Source organism: Octodon degus, unplaced genomic scaffold, assembly GCF_000260255.1.
Source record: "Octodon degus isolate 3935 unplaced genomic scaffold, OctDeg1.0 scaffold00017, whole genome shotgun sequence".
NCBI lineage: Eukaryota > Metazoa > Chordata > Mammalia > Rodentia > Octodontidae > Octodon > Octodon degus.
In genome coordinates, this window is record NW_004524593.1 from 23,500,545 (window position 1) to 23,518,731 (window position 18,187).

The 18,187-nt window shown below is 57.4% G+C and overlaps 2 protein-coding genes across 2 annotated transcripts in view; one reads left to right on the top strand and one right to left on the bottom strand.

Moving 5' to 3' along the window:
- Window positions 1-8,206, top strand: part of Capn2 (calpain 2) — a 29,942-nt gene extending 21,736 nt beyond the window's left edge. The window contains exons 13-21 of the mRNA XM_004626888.2: window positions 563-599; window positions 1,081-1,146; window positions 1,799-1,856; window positions 3,670-3,734; window positions 4,497-4,565; window positions 5,031-5,109; window positions 5,962-6,078; window positions 6,302-6,360; window positions 7,487-8,206. Of these exons, the coding sequence (XP_004626945.1) occupies window positions 563-599; window positions 1,081-1,146; window positions 1,799-1,856; window positions 3,670-3,734; window positions 4,497-4,565; window positions 5,031-5,109; window positions 5,962-6,078; window positions 6,302-6,360; window positions 7,487-7,510 (574 nt within the window). The 3' untranslated portion in view covers window positions 7,511-8,206. The remainder of the gene's footprint in view (window positions 1-562; window positions 600-1,080; window positions 1,147-1,798; window positions 1,857-3,669; window positions 3,735-4,496; window positions 4,566-5,030; window positions 5,110-5,961; window positions 6,079-6,301; window positions 6,361-7,486) is intronic.
- Window positions 8,207-10,616: 2,410 nt separating this feature from the next.
- Tp53bp2 (tumor protein p53 binding protein 2) overlaps window positions 10,617-18,187 on the bottom strand; it is a 27,570-nt gene continuing 19,999 nt past the window's right edge. Inside the window, exons 16-18 of the mRNA XM_004626889.2 lie at window positions 15,981-16,147; window positions 13,239-13,438; window positions 10,617-11,275 (exon numbers count right to left, since the gene is read on the bottom strand). Coding sequence (XP_004626946.1) covers window positions 11,234-11,275; window positions 13,239-13,438; window positions 15,981-16,147 — 409 coding nt within the window. The 3' untranslated portion in view covers window positions 10,617-11,233. The remainder of the gene's footprint in view (window positions 11,276-13,238; window positions 13,439-15,980; window positions 16,148-18,187) is intronic.

Below are 18,187 nucleotides of genomic sequence, written 5' to 3' on the forward strand. Positions count from 1 at the left end.
CAGCACTGCCCCGCTGGCATCCCAGGCCCGTCTCAGCGGCCCCAACTCCAGCACTGCCCCGCCAGCCTGGGGTCTCCGACTCCCCAGCTCTCTGGATCCTGGGCTGCTGCTCTGCGTGGCCCCAGTCCTCAGTGTGTCTGCGCGCTAGGCACTGACCCAGCTGCACTTATTCACGGGTGCCTGACTGCAGGGATAGAGCCCGCCAGAGCTATCAAGCAAAGGGGAACTAGCTTTAGGCCCCGGCAGCACCCCAAGGCTGGGGAGCCTGGGGAGTGGATGGGGGCCAGGGGTTGGAGGGTGGGGGCCCCTCTGACTCTGGGCCACAGCCAGGCTGTAGTGGGGCGAGGAGGCAGTATGCGCTTCCTTAGACAACAGAGTCTGAGCTGCACCCCAAGCAGCCTCTCCAGGCCAGAGCCCAGACTCTCCTGGACGTGCCCACAGCTCTGGTCCACAGGAGGCCAAGTGGGTGGCTCTGGGCTCGCCTGGGGCAGGGCTGCATGCCGTCCTACCTAGCCTGGCCCTCGCTGCTTTCAACAGTAACAGAGCTTCCTCTCATTTCCAGAGTTGTGGATGACGAAATCGAGGCCAACCTGGAAGAGGTGCTGCCCTCCTCTACCTCCTCTGCAGGCCCAGAGCACAGGGCGGCCGGAAGCCACCTGTAGAGGGATGGAGGGGACCGCAGTGCCACACTGCGCAGCCAGGCCTGTCACATCCATGACTGGACGTGCAGGATAACTAGACCCTGCGGAGTCCCAACGTCCCCAGTCTGCCGTGGAAGGTGGTGCCTGTCCCCTGCACACAGAGGCAGCAGGGACAGCACTGAATGCTCACTACACTGCCGGCCCTGCCCAATCTGAGGCCCAGGCAGAGTGGAGCGTGAAAGGCTGCTCTGGCCAGACATACGGGGCGCCGAGCACGGGTCTCAGGGAAACCCCTGCCAGGGTTTAGCGCTCTCTTGGGACTTCTCACCTGTCCTTTACGGTGACCCAGTCTCTTAGCATGGGAATGAGGAGAGGTACAGGAGGGTGTCCTGGGGCTCATGCCCTCCCCCTGTGCCACCATCTCCACCTTCACTTGCAGATAGACGTTGAGGAGGAGAACATCGATGACAGCTTCCGGCGGCTGTTTGCTCAGCTGGCAGGGGAGGTGAGTGCTGGCTCTGGCTCAGGGTCCTCCTGCCCTGGGGCACTGGGTTTCTCTTGAGGTTGGTTTACTCTCTCTGTTCCCTGCCAAAGGAGGCATGAATCCAGGCCTCCCTCTGGTATTTGCGGGGCCTGGAGGGGCTTCCAGCAGCCACACAAGAGCACCAGGCTTCCTGCCTGCTCCAGTGGTGTGGCCCTCTCCCTTCCTGGTGGTCATAGCACTCTCAGCGACCACTACGCCCCCCACACCTTTCTGCCAAGCAAAGCCTCCTCAGGTGCCACCAGGCCCAGGCCCAGCCCGCCCTCCTTCCTCCTGGATTGCTGGAGGCACCTGTCTCCCGGTCACACGTGGTCAGACCACAGGAATGCCGAAGGCTGCAGCCACTGGCTTCCGCCCTGGGGCTGCCACACAAAGCCACCTTGGCCAGCTCCACAAGCACTGCCATATAGCAGAGCCAGTGCTAAGTCTGTGAAGAAAGCAGGACACTGGGGAAGGAAGGCCATGCACGGAGGCCAAGCTTGGGCAGGGTGGGCCGGGCAGAGCAGCTGGTGAGGGCTGAACAGCACCACCAGCGTCACTGTGGTCCCCGGTGCCACACGCCTGGTACGTGCCCCAGCCCTTCCGGAGAGCAGCCCTGCTTTGTCACCTTCCACAGGATGCGGAGATCTCGGCCTTCGAGTTGCAGACCATCCTGAGGAGAGTGCTGGCAAAGCGTGAGTGTCCCCCTGCCCTGTGTACACAGGGGACACTGTCACCTCCCCTGGTGGCCTCTACCACCACCTCCAGGACCACTGCTGCAGAGGCCTGAGTACATGGCGGCCAAGGATAGTGGTTTCTTGGGCCCAGAGGGTAGAGCTGGGCGTCCACCACCAGCCACACCACGGCCCTTCGGACTGGTTCCTCATCTTAATATGGCCTAGTGTCTTGGAGGTGACACGTGGGACCCCAAGTCCTGGAGTCAGGAAGCTCACTGAGCTCCAAACTCCCTCGTGGCACTTAGTGGGGAGTCCACAGTGATGGGCACAAAGAAAACGAATGCTGAGTCTCACAGGACAGGCGGGAAGCAGCTGCCGCACCTTGCCTCAGAGCTGTCTCGCTCCCATGCCCAGCCCAGGGACTTGTGGACCTGCAGCAGTGGCTGTGCGCTAGACCAGGGAGTGACTATGCCTGGACAGAGACGGGTGCAGCCGCGGTCCCCACAAGCCCGTCCACTGTCGCTGCCTCCTAAGCGGAAGCCCTGACTTGTGTGCCACTGCGCAGGGGGCCGCAGATCCACGCTCCTGCACATCAGGAGTTGGAATCTGAGTCAGAAGCAATGCACTGACCCTCACACTCGGAATTCCGCCCTGCATGGCAGAGAAGTCCCAGGGCACTGGGAGGCAGAGTTGGCCGGCTGCAGGGCCTCTGCCCCAGTTGGACCTGCCCAGGCCCCATCTGGCAGGAGGACAGAGGGCGCTGTTTGCCCTCTAGGTCACCAGGCAGGAAAGGTCAGAGGCACTGCTGCCACGGGCAGGGGAGACTGAGGCCTCGCTGCCCTGCACGGATGGAGGATAGGAAGAGTCGGGTGCCTTGGCTCGGGGCTCCTGGGGCCGTTGCCCTCCAAGCCTGGGCCTCGGGTGCAACTCCAGCCTCCACACATGCAGACATGGGTGCCCTGCAGATCAGGAACAGAACAGGGACACAACCCCAAGGCTCCCCTGAGGTCCTGGAGACCAGGGCCCAAGCCAGTGACAGAGCCTGTGCCCACCCAGGAGAGCCTGGCGGCTCGGGCAGCGTCCCACTCCTGGTCCTTGGTCTAGGGGGCCATGCCTGCAGGCAGCAGCTGCCACCCCCACTGCAATACCATACCCCTTTTGGTTTCTGCTTCCCCCTGCCCCTCCCCAGCAGGCACTGGCCACCCTCTGCCTGGGGGAACCTGAGGTCCAGTTATGTATCCTCCTTCACTTATTTAAAATGCCCTGGGGGCTGGAGAGATGGCTCAGTGGTCTAAAGCACCTACTTAGAACAAGCTTGGCAAAGCATCAGGGACCGCAGTTCAATCCCCCAGCACCACATGCCAGCCAGCCCTGCTCCCTGGTGGGCTGAGCTGGCCACACACACACACACTACTCTCTCTCTCTCTCTCTCTCTCTCTCTCTCTCTCTCTCTCTCTCAAATAAATAAAAAATAAAAAAAATTAAAAAAAAAATAAAAATAAAAATAAAATAAAATGCCCTGAAGCTTCACTGTGGCACATACTTGTCACCCCAGCTACTTGGGAGGCAGAAAGATTGCTTGAGCTCAGGAATTCAAGCAAGCCTGAGCAACAGTGAGATTCCATGTCTAAGTAAATGAATGAATAAAAATGAAACCCCGCTGGCCAAAGCAGACACAGGAAAGTCGGGCAAATGTGGCACATACCCTGCACGGGCACAGCATGGTGGCCCTGCACCCTTGGCTGTTTGCGTGGCATGGGGCAGGGATGCTGCACCCACAGAGGTCGTGGTGTGGCATTGCTCTGGGCAACTCCAATCTGCTGTCTTTCAGGACAAGACATCAAGTCAGACGGCTTCAGCATCGAGACCTGCAAGATCATGGTGGACATGCTAGACGTATCCTCCGCACGCTCTGGGGCTGCTGGGTGCAAACCCACCTGGAGCACCAGGCCCAGCTCCGTCAGGACGCCGGGCACACAGGCTCACCACAGGCTGAGGGCTGTCCCCAGCCTGACCACGGTGTGGCACACCCACCATCCCCTGTCCAGAGCAGCCCAGAGGCATTTCCCAAGTGGCATTTTAGGAAATACTCCCTAAACCTTAAGATCTCTGGTATAAACTGGGCATGGTGGTACACACTTGTAATCCCAGCACTCTGGGAGGCCGAGGCAGGAGGACTACAAGTTCAAGCCTGCCCTGGGCAGTTTGGCACCTTATCAGGATCCCATCTCAGAAACAGTAAAAGATCTGGGGATCGAGCTTGGGTGAAGGCCCAGGGCTCATCCCGTGTGTGGGAAAGAAACTGCCCACATGGATCCATGTTCCAGTGCCCTAACCGCCCCTTCGCTCTGTCTGGCCTCTTCCCTGGCCACCACCTCCTGCGAGCCAGTGAGCCATGGCCTACTTGCCTGCGGTGCAGGCAGCAAGGGACAGGCGGTCCTTGCTCCACGTGTGTCTTCCTGGTCCACCCTCAGGTAGCTCCTCTCTGACGCCTCCCCATAACACTGCACCCCGCACATCCCAGCCCACAGCACATTTCCCACAGGTCGAGGTGAGGTCTGGAAGGTGGGTGGCTGGGGCCTTCTGAAAGCCCTGGGGCAGATGACACAGCTGGGCAGGTGATGCTTCACCCACGCGAGCTTTCCTTGATGGTGCCAGTCAGATGGGAGCGGCAAGCTGGGGCTGAAGGAGTTCTACATCCTGTGGACGAAGATCCAGAAATACCAAGTAGGACCACCAGGGCATGGGCTGTGGGGACGCTGGAGGACTCTGGTGCAGCGACTGCTACAGGGGAGGGACATCCCCCAGGGGACCAGGACTTCATCCACCAGGAGCTTGTGGGCACACAGATGTGAAGACAGACAGGTGGACAGACTGACTGACGGACCTCCACACGAGGGTCCACTCTGCACTCACTTGGTGAAGGGGGTCCCCAAGAGCCACCAGATTTGTGGCGGCTCGAGCACCAACATCACACAAGGGCCTGAATGGGCCTGAGGCAGCCGCAGCCTGGGTGACAGCCACACTTAGAAACAGCTTGCAGAGATGGCAGATGCCACCAGCTGTGGAAGGCAGGGACACGGGCAACCCCGCAGGGCCAAACTAGGGCACCATGGGAGCCCACCTCAGATGCCAGCTTCTACCAAGTTTTGCTCCAGGTCATGATTTTTCTAAACATCTTTCATATTCTAGAAAATTTACCGGGAGATCGACATAGACAAGTCTGGGACCATGAACTCCTATGAGATGCGGAGGGCACTGGAGGAAGCAGGTAACCCTGTCTCCCGGCCTGTGCCCTCCTGCAGGTGCACCTGCTGTGCTCTGTCGGAGCTCATCCAAGGCAGACGCACACGGCCTGCTGCCTCTCCGGAGGGCTGGCCTCATGAGACAGTGGCGGCCCTGCCTCGATGCGCCCTGGCATCAGTGTCTCGGCCTGGCGGGGTGGGCAGCAGAGCTAGGCCACAGCAGGTGTCCCCACACACCGTCAACGTGGAGCTGGTGAAGGGAGAGTAACAGCCCCCAGCCCAGCCCTTCCAGCAGCCGGCACATCTGGCTGTGGATAAGGCTTGGGTGCCAGGGCAGGGAGACCAGTGTGCTGGGGGGGCAAAGACGCTGCTGCCCACTGTTAGCTGGAGCAGCAGCTCAAGCATCGGGCTCCTCAGCGGCAGCCTTCGTCCCCAGCGGCCCAGGGTGGGGACGGTGCCTCCTGCACAGAGGTCACCAGCCCTCGCTCAGGGTGCGGGCTCCTGGGGCTACCTTGCCACAGGCATCCCTGCCAGCAGCCTGGCAGAGGGCTCCTTCCCGTTGGGGCACAGCCACCACCCAGCTCTCACAGACACTGCCAGACATTGGGCCTCACTGCAGGGGTGCAGGTTCAAGCCCCCACCGGGAAAGAAGTGAGCCTTAATCCCTTCGACTGGGAGGACTGGCTCCATGGTGATTCCCAGCTAAACAAAAAGGAAGTGTGGCTGATGTGGGGACAGGCGGGAAAGCAGGTCTCAGCAGGGCAGGGAACAAAGTAGGGGGCTGATGCACTGGCTTCACACTCGGAGCAGCCAGGAGCGGGGCCGCCGTGTGGCGCTGGCGGCTGTCCCAGCAGCGCCTGTCTCTGGCCTGCCTGCAGGCTTCAAGCTGCCTTGTGACCTCCACCAAGTGATCGTTGCCCGGTTTGCAGACGACGAGCTCGTCATTGACTTTGACAACTTTGTCCGGTGCCTGGTTCGGCTGGAGACGCTGTTCAGTACGTGGCATTTGGGGAGGTCCCGGGTCCTGGAGCTGAGGCGGCTCCTTTCCCCGGGGTGCGGGCACCAGAGTGGAGTAGACTGTCCACAGCCCAGACGCCACACCCTCCACACCCCCGGGAAGGAGGGGGCTGCACTGGTGGCCTTGGTGACCGCAGCTGCTGCGGAGTAGAAGCACTGAGTCCACCTCCGCTCTCTCAGTGTGGCTCTGTTTTCCCACAGAGATATTCAAGCAGTTGGATCCTGAGGACACTGGAACCATCCAGCTCGATCTCATGTCGGTAAGCCGCTACAAGCTTTCTGGAGTGCCACTTTATGGTCTCCAGGGCTCCATAAGTCACATGCTGGTTCCAGCTCCTTGCACCTAGCAAGACTCCTGGCTCCCTCCCAAGAGCACCGGCATCACAAAGTGAAAGGTGGCCAGCGCTGCGGGAGGGAGCTTGTACAGAGGCCCTGGGTGACACCCAGTGTCAGGAAAATTGTTATTCTAACCGCCCCACCCCCCAAGACAAAAACCATCCCCAGCAGGTAGGGTCATGCACATGGACAGCAGCAACGCCGTACCTGAGGGCTCCCTGACCCACATTAGCTGGCGTCCATGTCACACAAGTCCTGTGCCACCTGATGACAGTGGGGCCCTCATAGGAAGGAAGAGGGAGGGTGGGGCACGTCCATGCTTGGGGGCCAGAGGGACTCAGGACATGGCCGGTGCTGGTGGCACGGCAGTCTTGTGTCCCAACCCCTTGTGACACTGGAGCCGAGCGGCGAAGAGCACAGGGCTGGGACTGGGAGCTGCTCCTTCCTTTCTTCCTGACTCTGGGCAGAGCCAGCAGGCAAGCAGCTGCTTCACCTTGCTCTGTGCTTTTGTGAATGCCTGTCCTGTAGGAGCTGCCGTCTTGCTGGTTACCAGTGATAGCTCCAGATTCACACCTATTGCCGGGGTGACTCCTGCCCCCAAGCCCACAGTCGCAGCACAAGTTGTGACATGAAGCCTCGTCACTGTGCTCTTGGGGTGCCAGGTCCCACCTTGCCCTGCCCCACCCTGTCCCCCTTTTACTGAGACCCATGGAGGGCCTGCAAGCTCGCCTCAAGTTTGCTGTGATTCCCATGTGGCTGTGGGTTCTGCCCTGGCCTCTGCAGAAGTCCTGGGGCCTGGGCGCATCCCAGACCCTGCAGGAATCACAGGGAAAGTTCGCTAGTGTGCTAGGGAAGTTCCTCGGGCCCTGACCAAGTCGCCACCAAGCTGGTCGAAGCCAGAATTGGCCGGCGGGGGGAGATGGGTGTTGGCGTTGTCCGGTCTCAGCCCCTGGCCAGCGTTTTGGCTCAACAGTCCATCTATTCAGTAATCCAGAGGTGCCCAGGTAGCCTCAGCTGGCCGCTGAGGTGGTTGTGTTCTCCCTCCCACAGTGGCTGTGTTTCTCAGTGCTGTGAAGCTGCCTGCGACTTTGGAGAAGGAAATCAGCAGGACTCAGCTTCTAGACACTGCACCTCAGGCCCTTGGGACTGTGGGAGCATTCGCACAAACTGAGGACTGTAGCCAAAAGGAACGCGTCTGTCCGAGACAGCCGCACTCTCATGTCCAGGTAGAAGGTTTGCATATTGTACTAAATGCAGGTGAGCTGCTCACCCCTTGACATGCGCAGAGGCGGCCTTACATCTATGGTCAGTGCACGCCTTGTACTCACACCTTTCCCGTTCAGAGCAATACTAATCCAGGAAGACACGCAGGGAGGTGTTTTACATCAGTCTCCAGGCAGCCGTACCGCAGGGCCCCAGGGTGCTGGCAGCTGTCTCCCCCGGGCCTCAGGGCCCACGAGGGGAATACTCCTCCTCACCTGGCTCGGACAGGCTGGGCACACACCGCACTTGGCCTCGTGCACATGCGGCTGTGGGCGTTGGTCTCACCCCACCAGGACCACGCGACACCAGCTGGGCTGTGGGCCACCTCTGACCCCCGGCCGCCCGGACTCTTCTGTCTCCTGTGTACCTCTCTGAGGCTGTATAGAGATGCCGCAGCTGGCTTCCTGGCTTGACTTTGGGAAAAGCCGACCACACTGTAAAGAAGTCACCTTCTGCCTTACCGCCATGCTCACGTCCTGTTGAATAAAGACTCACCTGCCAGCCACATTCTGTCTCCTTGCCCAGGGCACTGGGGCCCCCAGAGGCCGTTCATCCCTCTGTGTTCCCCACATCAGGGAGGCTTCTTCCTAGGACCACGTGCGGAACCCCGCAGCTTGAGTTCAGAAATTCTTGTTGGCAACCTGTGCCCTCAGAAGCTGGCCTGGCAGCTCAGTGCCAGCGTCCGGCCCAGCTGGGAGCGCATCAGCACCCACCAACCCCAGGACTCACCTGGGGCAGGAGACGCGCTGCCCAGAGGGCAGGCCTGGCCTGGACTTCCTGCAGAGACTGCGGGCAGGGCGCTTCCCTCACTGTGGCCAAGTGGAGCCTGAGGCCCAGGAGTGGGAGGCCACACGTGTGCGTGCGTTGACCAACAGGTGGGCAACAGGGTACTGCATGGGTAACCCTAGGTCGGAGGTGGCTGAGGATGAGCCTGGGATGGGGCAGTAGGTGGGGACAGCAGGTCAAGGGCAGCCCTTGGAGCACAGTTCTAGTGCTGACCTAGGGAGGACTTTGGTTCACACATGAGAAGAGAGAAGGCTGAGGAGAAGCTGAGGCAGAGGCCCAGAACCCTGGCTTCTCGCAGAGCACGAAGCATCCATGCCCCAGCCCTGGCTCACGGCATGGAGAAGGCGCCCGGCCAGTGCACGCACCTGCCTGTGGAGGTTTCTGTACTGGCCCCACATCTGGCCCCACATCTGGCACCACGCAGCAGCAGCAGCAGCAGCAGCCAATCAGACTCCAAAGCTGCTGTGCCTGTCTGCCCCGCCCCATCCTGAAGGCCGCTTGGGTCAGGGTCAGGTCAGGATTCTCCCTCTGCACACCCGCCCAGGGGCAGCTCCTCTCGCTGACCTCCTCTCAGGCAACTCCCCCAGCTTCAGGCCCTTACGGCCCTCAGGGGCTTCCCCTCACCTTGGAACCCATCAAACCCTGGCCCACTGCCTTATTTCTGCTTTCAAAAAAAAAGCCTGGCCTGTAATCCCAGCATCTGCAGGCTGCAGTAGGAAGATGGAGTTCAAGGCCAGCCTGGGCTGTAAATTGAGACCCTGTCGCAAAACCAAAAAAGTACATGACCCCCTGCAGCATTACCCTACACCTGGGCTGAAAACCACTAAGCCACACATTGAACAGACATGTAACGACACACTACAGGATAGGCCTGTACGCTGCCACGAGTCACGCTCATCACGCAATCCCAAGCAGGGACCGGAAACTAGGACGGCTTTGTGTGCCCTCAACTATGCGAAGAAAAGTCACAGGAAAGGCTGTGGGCAGTGGCGCGTCTAGGGCAGCCTTTTCCACGCTTCTGTACTTACAAGGAGCTCTGGTACCAGGGCACCTCGGTAATAAAGGGAAAAGGAAGCAAGTCGTGTTCCGTTTAGGGCTCAGGAGCATACAGCTGAGGTCAGCATGGGTCCCTGATCTCCCTCAGATCTTTAGCTTACTACGAAGCCCTACGAGCTGCCCTCAGCAATGCTCAGGCACATGGAGGTCAAGAGCTGCTTGTAGAGCAACCACGGCAGGGGAGCCCCGGTATCTGGGCAGGGTGGCCAGGTGGGCGGGGGGCGATGAACCTCGGGGCGCCCAGGATCTAGCAGTTGCTGCGGCAGCTCTCCACGCAAGCTAGGTGGCTCAGAATCCCCCTCAGCTTCAAGGTTCCCTGGAGATGCATCCCGCAGGCTCAGCTCCGCATAGCCCCGAGACCCAGGCCCTGCTTCCTGCCACAGTTGCTCCGCTGTTCCCAGTTCCGCCACCCTCAGAGCCAGGGAAGACAGCAGGCCCAGGCCTCCCGCGCCTCTGTCGGGCCTCAGCACTCTTAGCAGCTGACTCCTCCCACTATGGAAGGCAGGGGTTGCACGGGCCTCAGGCTGGGCTGATGGCCTGCAGGTGGGCATGCTGATCTGGCACCCCTGGCTCTGCAGACTCCTTTACTCTGCAGGTCAGGACAAAGACCCCAGGGCAGGCTGGGAAGGAGGACGGGTTGCGTCCCTTCACTCACCACCCACTAGAATTTAGCTACTCACAAAAATGCATGAGGAAAAGTAACTGTGTTCTTCATTTGGATCCTCTATTAAATTACAACTCTACCAAGAAGATGCGTCCAGGAAATTCCAGAACCCGGGACACATCAACAAAACCAGTGCATGCAACTCCTGAAGCAGGGAGTGAGGACCCCGGCACTGGTCCCCAGTCTCCACCCCACGACAAGGCCTACCCCCCAGGAACAGAAGCTCTGTGTGTAGAGAAACCTCCTTCCCTCACCCACGCACTGCCAAAGCCTGGCTGTGGCTCGTGACACTGCACTGACACAAGGCTATCGATGCCATCAAAGATGAAAGCCAGTAAGCAGCTCAGAATCAAAAAGCTTAATTTTATTATAATTAAAGGCAGCTATGACCTTGACAAGTATCAAAGGCAAATCTGTAACAAGTCACTAATTTCCAAAATACAAAAGATAATAAATATAGATTCAAATTCAGCCTAAAAACAAGATTCTAAATCTAGTTTAGATCAAGTAGTGTGCCTTAATTTCAATATTCCAAATGTATGTATAATTGTTAAGATGCTCTAAGAAACTCCTATGATACAGTTATTGCTCATGGACAGAAGGACAGACGGACAGACAGGCGGACAGCAGACCCACACATGGCGGTGTAGCCCTGGAGCCTGGGCTGCTGTGCAGGGTTTCCAGGGCGGTGCCACAGGGGCACTGGTCCAGGGCAGTGCTGAAGACGCTGCTGTGGGACAGAAACAGACCCTGCAGCACACGGGCCTGTGTCCTGCAGGAAACGGGAGCTTCTCCGCACATCGGCCCTGTCCACGTGACGTGGCCTGCTTCCCTGAAAGCAGTGCGGCACTGCAACCTCCCAGGGGCCTCTTTGGTCCTTCATTTTCTCCCAGAGCCTAGTCTTTGCTCCTTCTGAGCTATGCTGTTATTGAAGCTCATCTTGTGAGACTTCTGCCCAGAACAAGTGTATTATTTCTTCTTAGTGCCAGCACAGATTGAGTCCTTGTTAGGTAAAATCCTGCGACGTTTCAGGCCAAGCTCCTTTGTCTGGGTTTGATTCTTGGGTACAGCTGGAAGAGAGTTTTAAAAACTATTTATATACTACACAGTGGGCGGGAGTTGTGACATGATCTGAAAGGACACTGGCAGGAGGGGGACAAGCACAACAGGAGCAAAGTCTAAACCAGAAAGCCCTGGGCCTCGCGCTTTGCACAAGGTGACCAGAGCTGCGGCTAGCCACAGCTGTGGCCCAGCCCCAGCCACGTGAGCCCGAGACTGCAGCTTGGTGCCTGCAGACCTGAGAATTGTGCGGGTGGGTCGCTAGGGCAGCGGGACGTGTTCCGCTCCAGTGAGGCAGGACAAAGATGGCACAGAGCCAAGACTGAGCTGTTCTCAGTGACAAGTGCTGGGTGGGGGTACTCCAGGCTGGGGACCAAATGCCACCACCTCAGAGCATGCAGAGGAAGAACAGTGTGTGCTTTCCACCACCAGGGCCAGGCAGAGGCTGCCCAGAGCACGCAGACCAGGCACGGCCCCTGGCAACCACGCAGGCCCTGCCTCCTCCCCACCGAGAAGGTGAAAGTGCGTGCTCACTAGAGGCAGCCAGACCTCCGCCCACCCGGAAAGCTGGCCCGGACCAAGCATCTCTGAGAGGGGATACTGAGCCTGTACAATGTTCAAACTCAGAGCTAAAGACTGCCCCAGAATGTACCATTCATGGGCTCATTTCTTAAACATCAAAAGAAAACAGAAGTGTGTAGAGAACACCTTCAACTAACGCTTCTGACCAGGAATGAATCCCAGAGGACCGAAAGCGTCTGTTAGGACCCAGACGGCACTCTGCAGTTGGACTGTGGGTGGCACAGCCTGGGGGCACAGCCCTCGGCCAGCGGCTTCTGTGCTCAGGGACAACCTTCCCCAGCTGGCAGCTGGCCAGAGCCTGGTGACAGGATGCACACGGATTCGCCATTTATTACATGATCTTGGTCAGAAACAAAGCATAACGACTTGAAAGCGGCCAAAGTAGACTTCGTTCTCACTGCTAACATGTCTACTTAGGCGATGTGCGTTAGCCAGCCTGACTTAGCCGTCATACATATGTGACGTGCGTGCAGTTCTCATCTGAGTTACAAAATTAAAGACTGAGGCCCAGCTCAAAGCAGCAGTCATCTCCCAGACTGCGCTGTGTCCATGTCCCTGGGATGGGAAGCCTGCGTCACAAGAGCTACGTGCTGACGTCTGGACTTTTACCAAGCTCTACACGGTGATCATGTAAGCAACACTAAGCCCAGAAGAAGCATGTATCACAACCAACACTGCCCTCAGGAGGGGGACAGGAGCTGTGTGTGACATTGCCCATGCACCACAGGAAGACAGTCAGCAGGGGACAAGAGGCTGAATCCACCAGCCGGCCCCACGCCAGCGACACCCCAGGAGCGGCAGTGCCGAATCAGTGGGGAGCTCAGGCAGCGTGCCCTCCCCTGCAGGTGGAGTCTGTGTGCCTACGGGGAGGGTGCCTGTGGGGACACGGCCGCTCCACCTCAGCCGCTGCACACCCTCATGGTCCTGGGTGCAGGCTCCCCGCACCACGCCTCTACGGCTGCCAGGGAAGACGCGGCCGCAGCGGCTCCTCAGGGCACGTGCCGGGCACTGCCGCAGGCCCCCGACTTCCCCACAGGAAGCAGGCTTTGCAGGTGGGTGCTTCCAGCTGCAGACTTCATGGCAATCTCCCAACCATCCTCCCATTTCTGTCTTTCACACCCAACACACCCCTGTGTACAAGGAACCCTGAGACTCGGGATCTACAAGAGCTTATCTCAGTCTCAGCATGTCGTTCTCACTCTGAGTATAAGGGGAACCCCGAACACATCCACGTCTAAGAGGTCAGCACTCGTGACTGCATCCTTGTACCAGAGAGGTGCATCCGTGGCACACAATCTTCGCAAAGCCCTCTACACACACACACACACACACACACACACACACACACACACACACACACGCAAGCATGTGCACACACAGAGGGTCACTCACGCCCAGCAGGTTGCGAGGGACATAGCCCTCCTGGTCGCTCAGCCGCGCCCACCACCACTCGATCTCATCCTCGTCCTCGCGGCGGATGACGGTCATGCAGTCTCCATCCTTCATGGGCAGCTCATCGGCATTCTGAGGCTCGTAGTCCCAGAGTGCATAGATGACGCCCTTGTTCATTATGCCCATCTTCTCCTGAACCCCTACGGATGGGCAGAGGAGGACAACAGAGAAGACATCACTCAGGTACCTGGGGCTGAGAGGGACACCAGAATACTCAGGAAGTGTTCAAGGTTTCGCTTCCTGGGGTGCAGGGAGTGCACGGAAGACGTGAGGACGTCTCTTGCATCTGCGCAGCTCTGACTCCGGCACCGTGAGTGCTTCTCACACTGGTCCCACTCCAAGAACAAGGGCCTTTGGCAGCCTGGGACGTGGAACCTGCTCGGGTCTAGGTGTTTAAAAATTAATGAGCCGCTTGTTGGCTCTGTCCACTTTTCAATGTAACACAAGGTGCTCTGAAAACATCGCTCTTAATCCCAAGCCCAGAAGACAAAAGCAAAAAAATCAATCGTGCTATGTGTCTATTCAAGGGGTCTCTACGGAGCCCCAAGTGGGAAAAGGAAATTAAACACTGTCAAGCATGGTAGAATGCAGAGACTCAGCAGTATAGACACAACATAAAAGCCTACAAGACTGGGCGTGGTGGCACACGCCTGTAATCCCAGCCCTCGGGAGACTGTAAACAGGAGGATCACTACGAGGCCGATCTATGCAGTGAGACCCTGTACACCCTGCACAGCCTGTCCTAAATACAAAAAAAAAAAATCTTACACATGATCCAACTCTAAAATAATTTCTAGCTCTTCAGAGCTTGAAAGATATTAAAGTCCCCAAACTGGGGAGGAAAAATCTTCAAGAGCCCACTTTCCACCGGAGCAAAGGATCCTTCTATGAAAGAGCCCATCGTCACCTTCACCCACCTATCCCTTCTGTCCTCAAGGGTCACGCTAACAGAAAACCAAGGGAAAGGCAGAGAGAAGGGACTCGGTCGGGAAGTTAACTACTATTTTCACCTTTATGGCTTTAAAAATCCAGAGGAAAAGAGCCAGGAAAATACCTCCTCACTCCTGAATAGTTTTCAACCTCCGTGAGCACCAACGTGGTCACTGTAAACTCCTCTCTGCATCGAGTCACACGATACGCTCGCTATCCTCACTCACAGCCTCCCTCTCTGGCTGTCCATCGGTCTCCCACCCCCCAGCAGAAATGAAACAAGAAATGAAATTGTTCTTCACCAAAAGAAAGCTCTACCAATCCAAAGGGCTGCATAAATGTCCAACTTTCCTGCTAAAATAAAGACTTGAAAAGCACGGCAGAGTTAAGAATCATGATGCAGCTGTAACTCCATCACGTCTAGAACTGGCCATTCACACATCTGTTTGGAACAGGAATGGAGAAACGGGTAGGGAAGAAATTCTGGACATGCTACTATGCTCGAAATACCAGCTCAGGACCAGGGATGTAACTCAGTGGCACAGGCCTGGCAAGTACAAACTCAATACCCAGCACAAGAAAAGCAAAGAGCTCAAGTCCTAGTTTCCAAAAAAGCACTAAGAATGGAAAACTATTTCTCATCACCCTGCTATTTACCTGAAGGGCTACAATTAAAATGTAATTAAAGCACCCGCAAGCAGGCACAGGGGCCAGTGGTTCTATCCCTCGCCTGCTGTGCCTGCGCACTGAGACAGCAGTTGAGCCTGGGCGTGGGGGCGCGCCCCTGTGATCCCAGCACTTGGGAGGCTGTAAGTAGGCGGATCACTACGAGTCCGATCTAGGAGTGAACCCTGAACACCCCTGTAGACCCTTCCCTAAAATACAATAAATAAATAACTAAATAAATATTTTTTAAAAAATTTAACGGGCCTAAAACCAAGCCTAGCAGCAGTGGCAATTCCGGAAGCGCACACTGAAGCCAGCAAGCAGACGGAGTCCCGAATCCACTAAGCCAGAGCCCAGGTGGGCACAGAATGGGAGGGCCTGGCAGTCCCACTGCGGGCAGCACAGAGAGGAGGGAGGGCCAGCCCCGCTCCAGGAGCCCTGGCCCAGAGCTTCGAGAGCGGTGCACACAGCCCCTGCTCCCCCATCACCTGGACACAGCCACCGCCCAGGGGCCAGGGAGCGGCCAGCAGAGCCCTGGGTCTTTCCTCTAGCCCCCACCAGTGGTACAGGAGCTCAGGAGAGCCGCGACACAAGTCCTGGGTCGCACTGCATGTCTGCTGCCTACCCCTAGCTCCTCTTAGGCAAACTGAAGACAACAATTAACTTTAACTTCTAAGTCTTGTAAATAAAAAAACTTTCCCTAGATTAAAACAGAAACTGGCACATACCCACCTAAATCTTCAGCTCTGTTCTTCTGGAGGGACTGACCTCACATTAGCAATCAGACATGTCAACACAAACTCAAGAAACACAAAGAAAAAAGCTGCAAAATGCGCCTTGCCCTTGCCTTCACGATGCGACTGATTTGCCTGGAATTTGGTCCATCCTCCTGCGCTGGTGAAGCACTGATTACTCACTGCGAGGGCCCAGCGCCGCCCAGCACCAGGACCCAGAGACTCCTCCCAGGGTCAGGGCAGGACCCGGGCACGCTGAGGCCCGGTGACCACATGCAGCTGGTGCCCTGTGCTAAGCGCCCAGGACACTGCCAACGAGAGGCCCCCGAGGCAGGGGCCGCTGAGCGCGCACCGTAGAGGAACTGTGAGCACTGCGTGTATCCCTCCTCCATCTCCTCGCATTTGTCGGCTGCGGTCTGCATGTCGCTGTAGGTCATGGCGAACACGGCTGCACCTGACTCCACCAGGAACTTGCACACCTGCACGTTGTTGCACGAGGCCGCGCAGTGCAGCGGGGTCCTGAGGGCAAGAGGAGGGGATCACGGATGGCGCCACAGCTCCCACCCTCCCAGCCCAGCCCAGTGGCTGTGGTGTGGTGTGGCGTGGCGTGGCGTTGTGTCCTGTCACGTCCCGTCCTGTCATGGGGTGTCATGTCATGTTGCGTCAGTAGTGCTGGGAACTGAGCCCAGGGCTTTCACACTGAGCTATTAACTCCTACCCTTTGTGATTTTTGAGACAGGGTTTTGTAGAATTGCTACATTCCCCACGCTCGGCTAGAACTCGGGTCCTCCTGTCTCTGCTTTGCAGAGACCAGCTTCAAATAGCTTTCCATAGCCAGTACTGTCACAGAATCACAGCAACAAAGAAAAAGTCACAGAGCAACGGCTACAGGACCAGGAGCGAGGGAAGGGCGAGACGAACCAAGGAGACAAGTTTGCACGACGACCCAGGGGGGCTTAGGAAGCAGGCTCAGTTCCACGTCCGACTCCCCAGACGGGTCCCTGCGGCTGCGCGGAGGGCCTGACAGCCTGACATGGACACTGCCTGCGAAGTGCACCCTGAACAACGTCTAGCGCCCCCTTCTGAAGAACTCAGCACGCAGGTACACACCTCTACAGTGGTTTTTACAACTAAGTAAATTTCAATTGAAACCATTTGTCAATTCAATTCAGACCACAAAAGCAACTGTAAAATGCACATTTCTATCTGCTTTAGATAACTGATTAGCAGGAATTTATTGATGCCAACATGGAGAATCCTTGACATCACAAATGGCCCCACGCTGACAGTGATGACGTAAGTGAGCAGCGTGTGCCTCCCGTCCCACAGGAGAGATGGGCTGAAGGCCACGGGTCGCGCTGGATGCCAGCCCACTCCTCCGCCCTCACCCTCAGGTGCATGGTCTTTACAAGAAATTTCCCTGCCCTATCCAGGGAACTGTTGCTGGTCTGGTGAATATTATCACAGTTTTCATTATGTCATTTTTAATAGAGAAAAATTATACACTATTAAATCTCCCCATGTTAGGGAAACAGAGACATGATGAGGTAGCAGGATTTGTTCAGGCACAGAACCACACACGCAGGGTGATCTCAGCTGCCTTCCACAAGCACACGTAAAACCAGCTCAGGGCTAGGCGGTGCAGGGCCCTGGCTCAATCGCAGCGCACAAGCGCGCACGGAGGAGGGGTGGTGCTGGCCGTGGGGACACCCTGCCCGAGCTGGGCTCGCAGCTCTCGCCTACATGCTGCCCTCCATGGGCACTCGGCGCTTTTGCAAATGTGACGCTTCTAAGAGCACAATCAAAAACCTCCTCCACGTATTATTTATAATAAGAACAACATCTGAAACAAAAATCAATCTAAATGACCACGGAAGAAGTAGCTGTGACAGATGCATCCGTGGGGCCTTTGTGGAACAACATGAAGTCTGTTCATGTGCGAGACGTGTGCAGTCCACATGCGCGTGAGAATCTGATGTGCAGCACAGCTGCCCCTGACATGCATGTCTGTACCTGAAATGTCCCCACCTGGTAGTGTCAGGGAGAGGTGGGAATGCTGGTAGTGAGGTCTGGTGGGGGGAAGGGTTCAGGTGACCTTGGAGGGGACACTCTGCCTGTGGCGCAGGCCCCTGCTCTGTATCCTCAGCCACGTCCTGGCCCTCTAGCCTCAGTGCTGAGGCTGCTGACCTGGACGGAAGCTTCTGACACTGAGTCAATCCAACCTCTCTTCCTGCAAATCAGGGCCCTCAGCTATTCTGTCACAGCTACAGAAAGCTAACGTAGCACTAACAGGAAAGACAGGTTGGAAATAAAAATACCACAGGAGATGACCCAGGCCGCGGGATCCTGAACAGACCCAGAACGCAGGCCCAGTGAGTGAGACGACCGAGGTCGTGGGATCCTGAATAGACCCAGAGCGCAGGCCTGGCGAGTGAGTGAGTCAACCTAGGGCCTTCCAGATCCTGAACAGACCCAGGCTGCAGGCCCAGCAGGGAACCCTTCAGCAGAACTCCCTGCAAAGAGGCTAGAGGCAAGACCCACCCAGCTGATTCAGGAGCA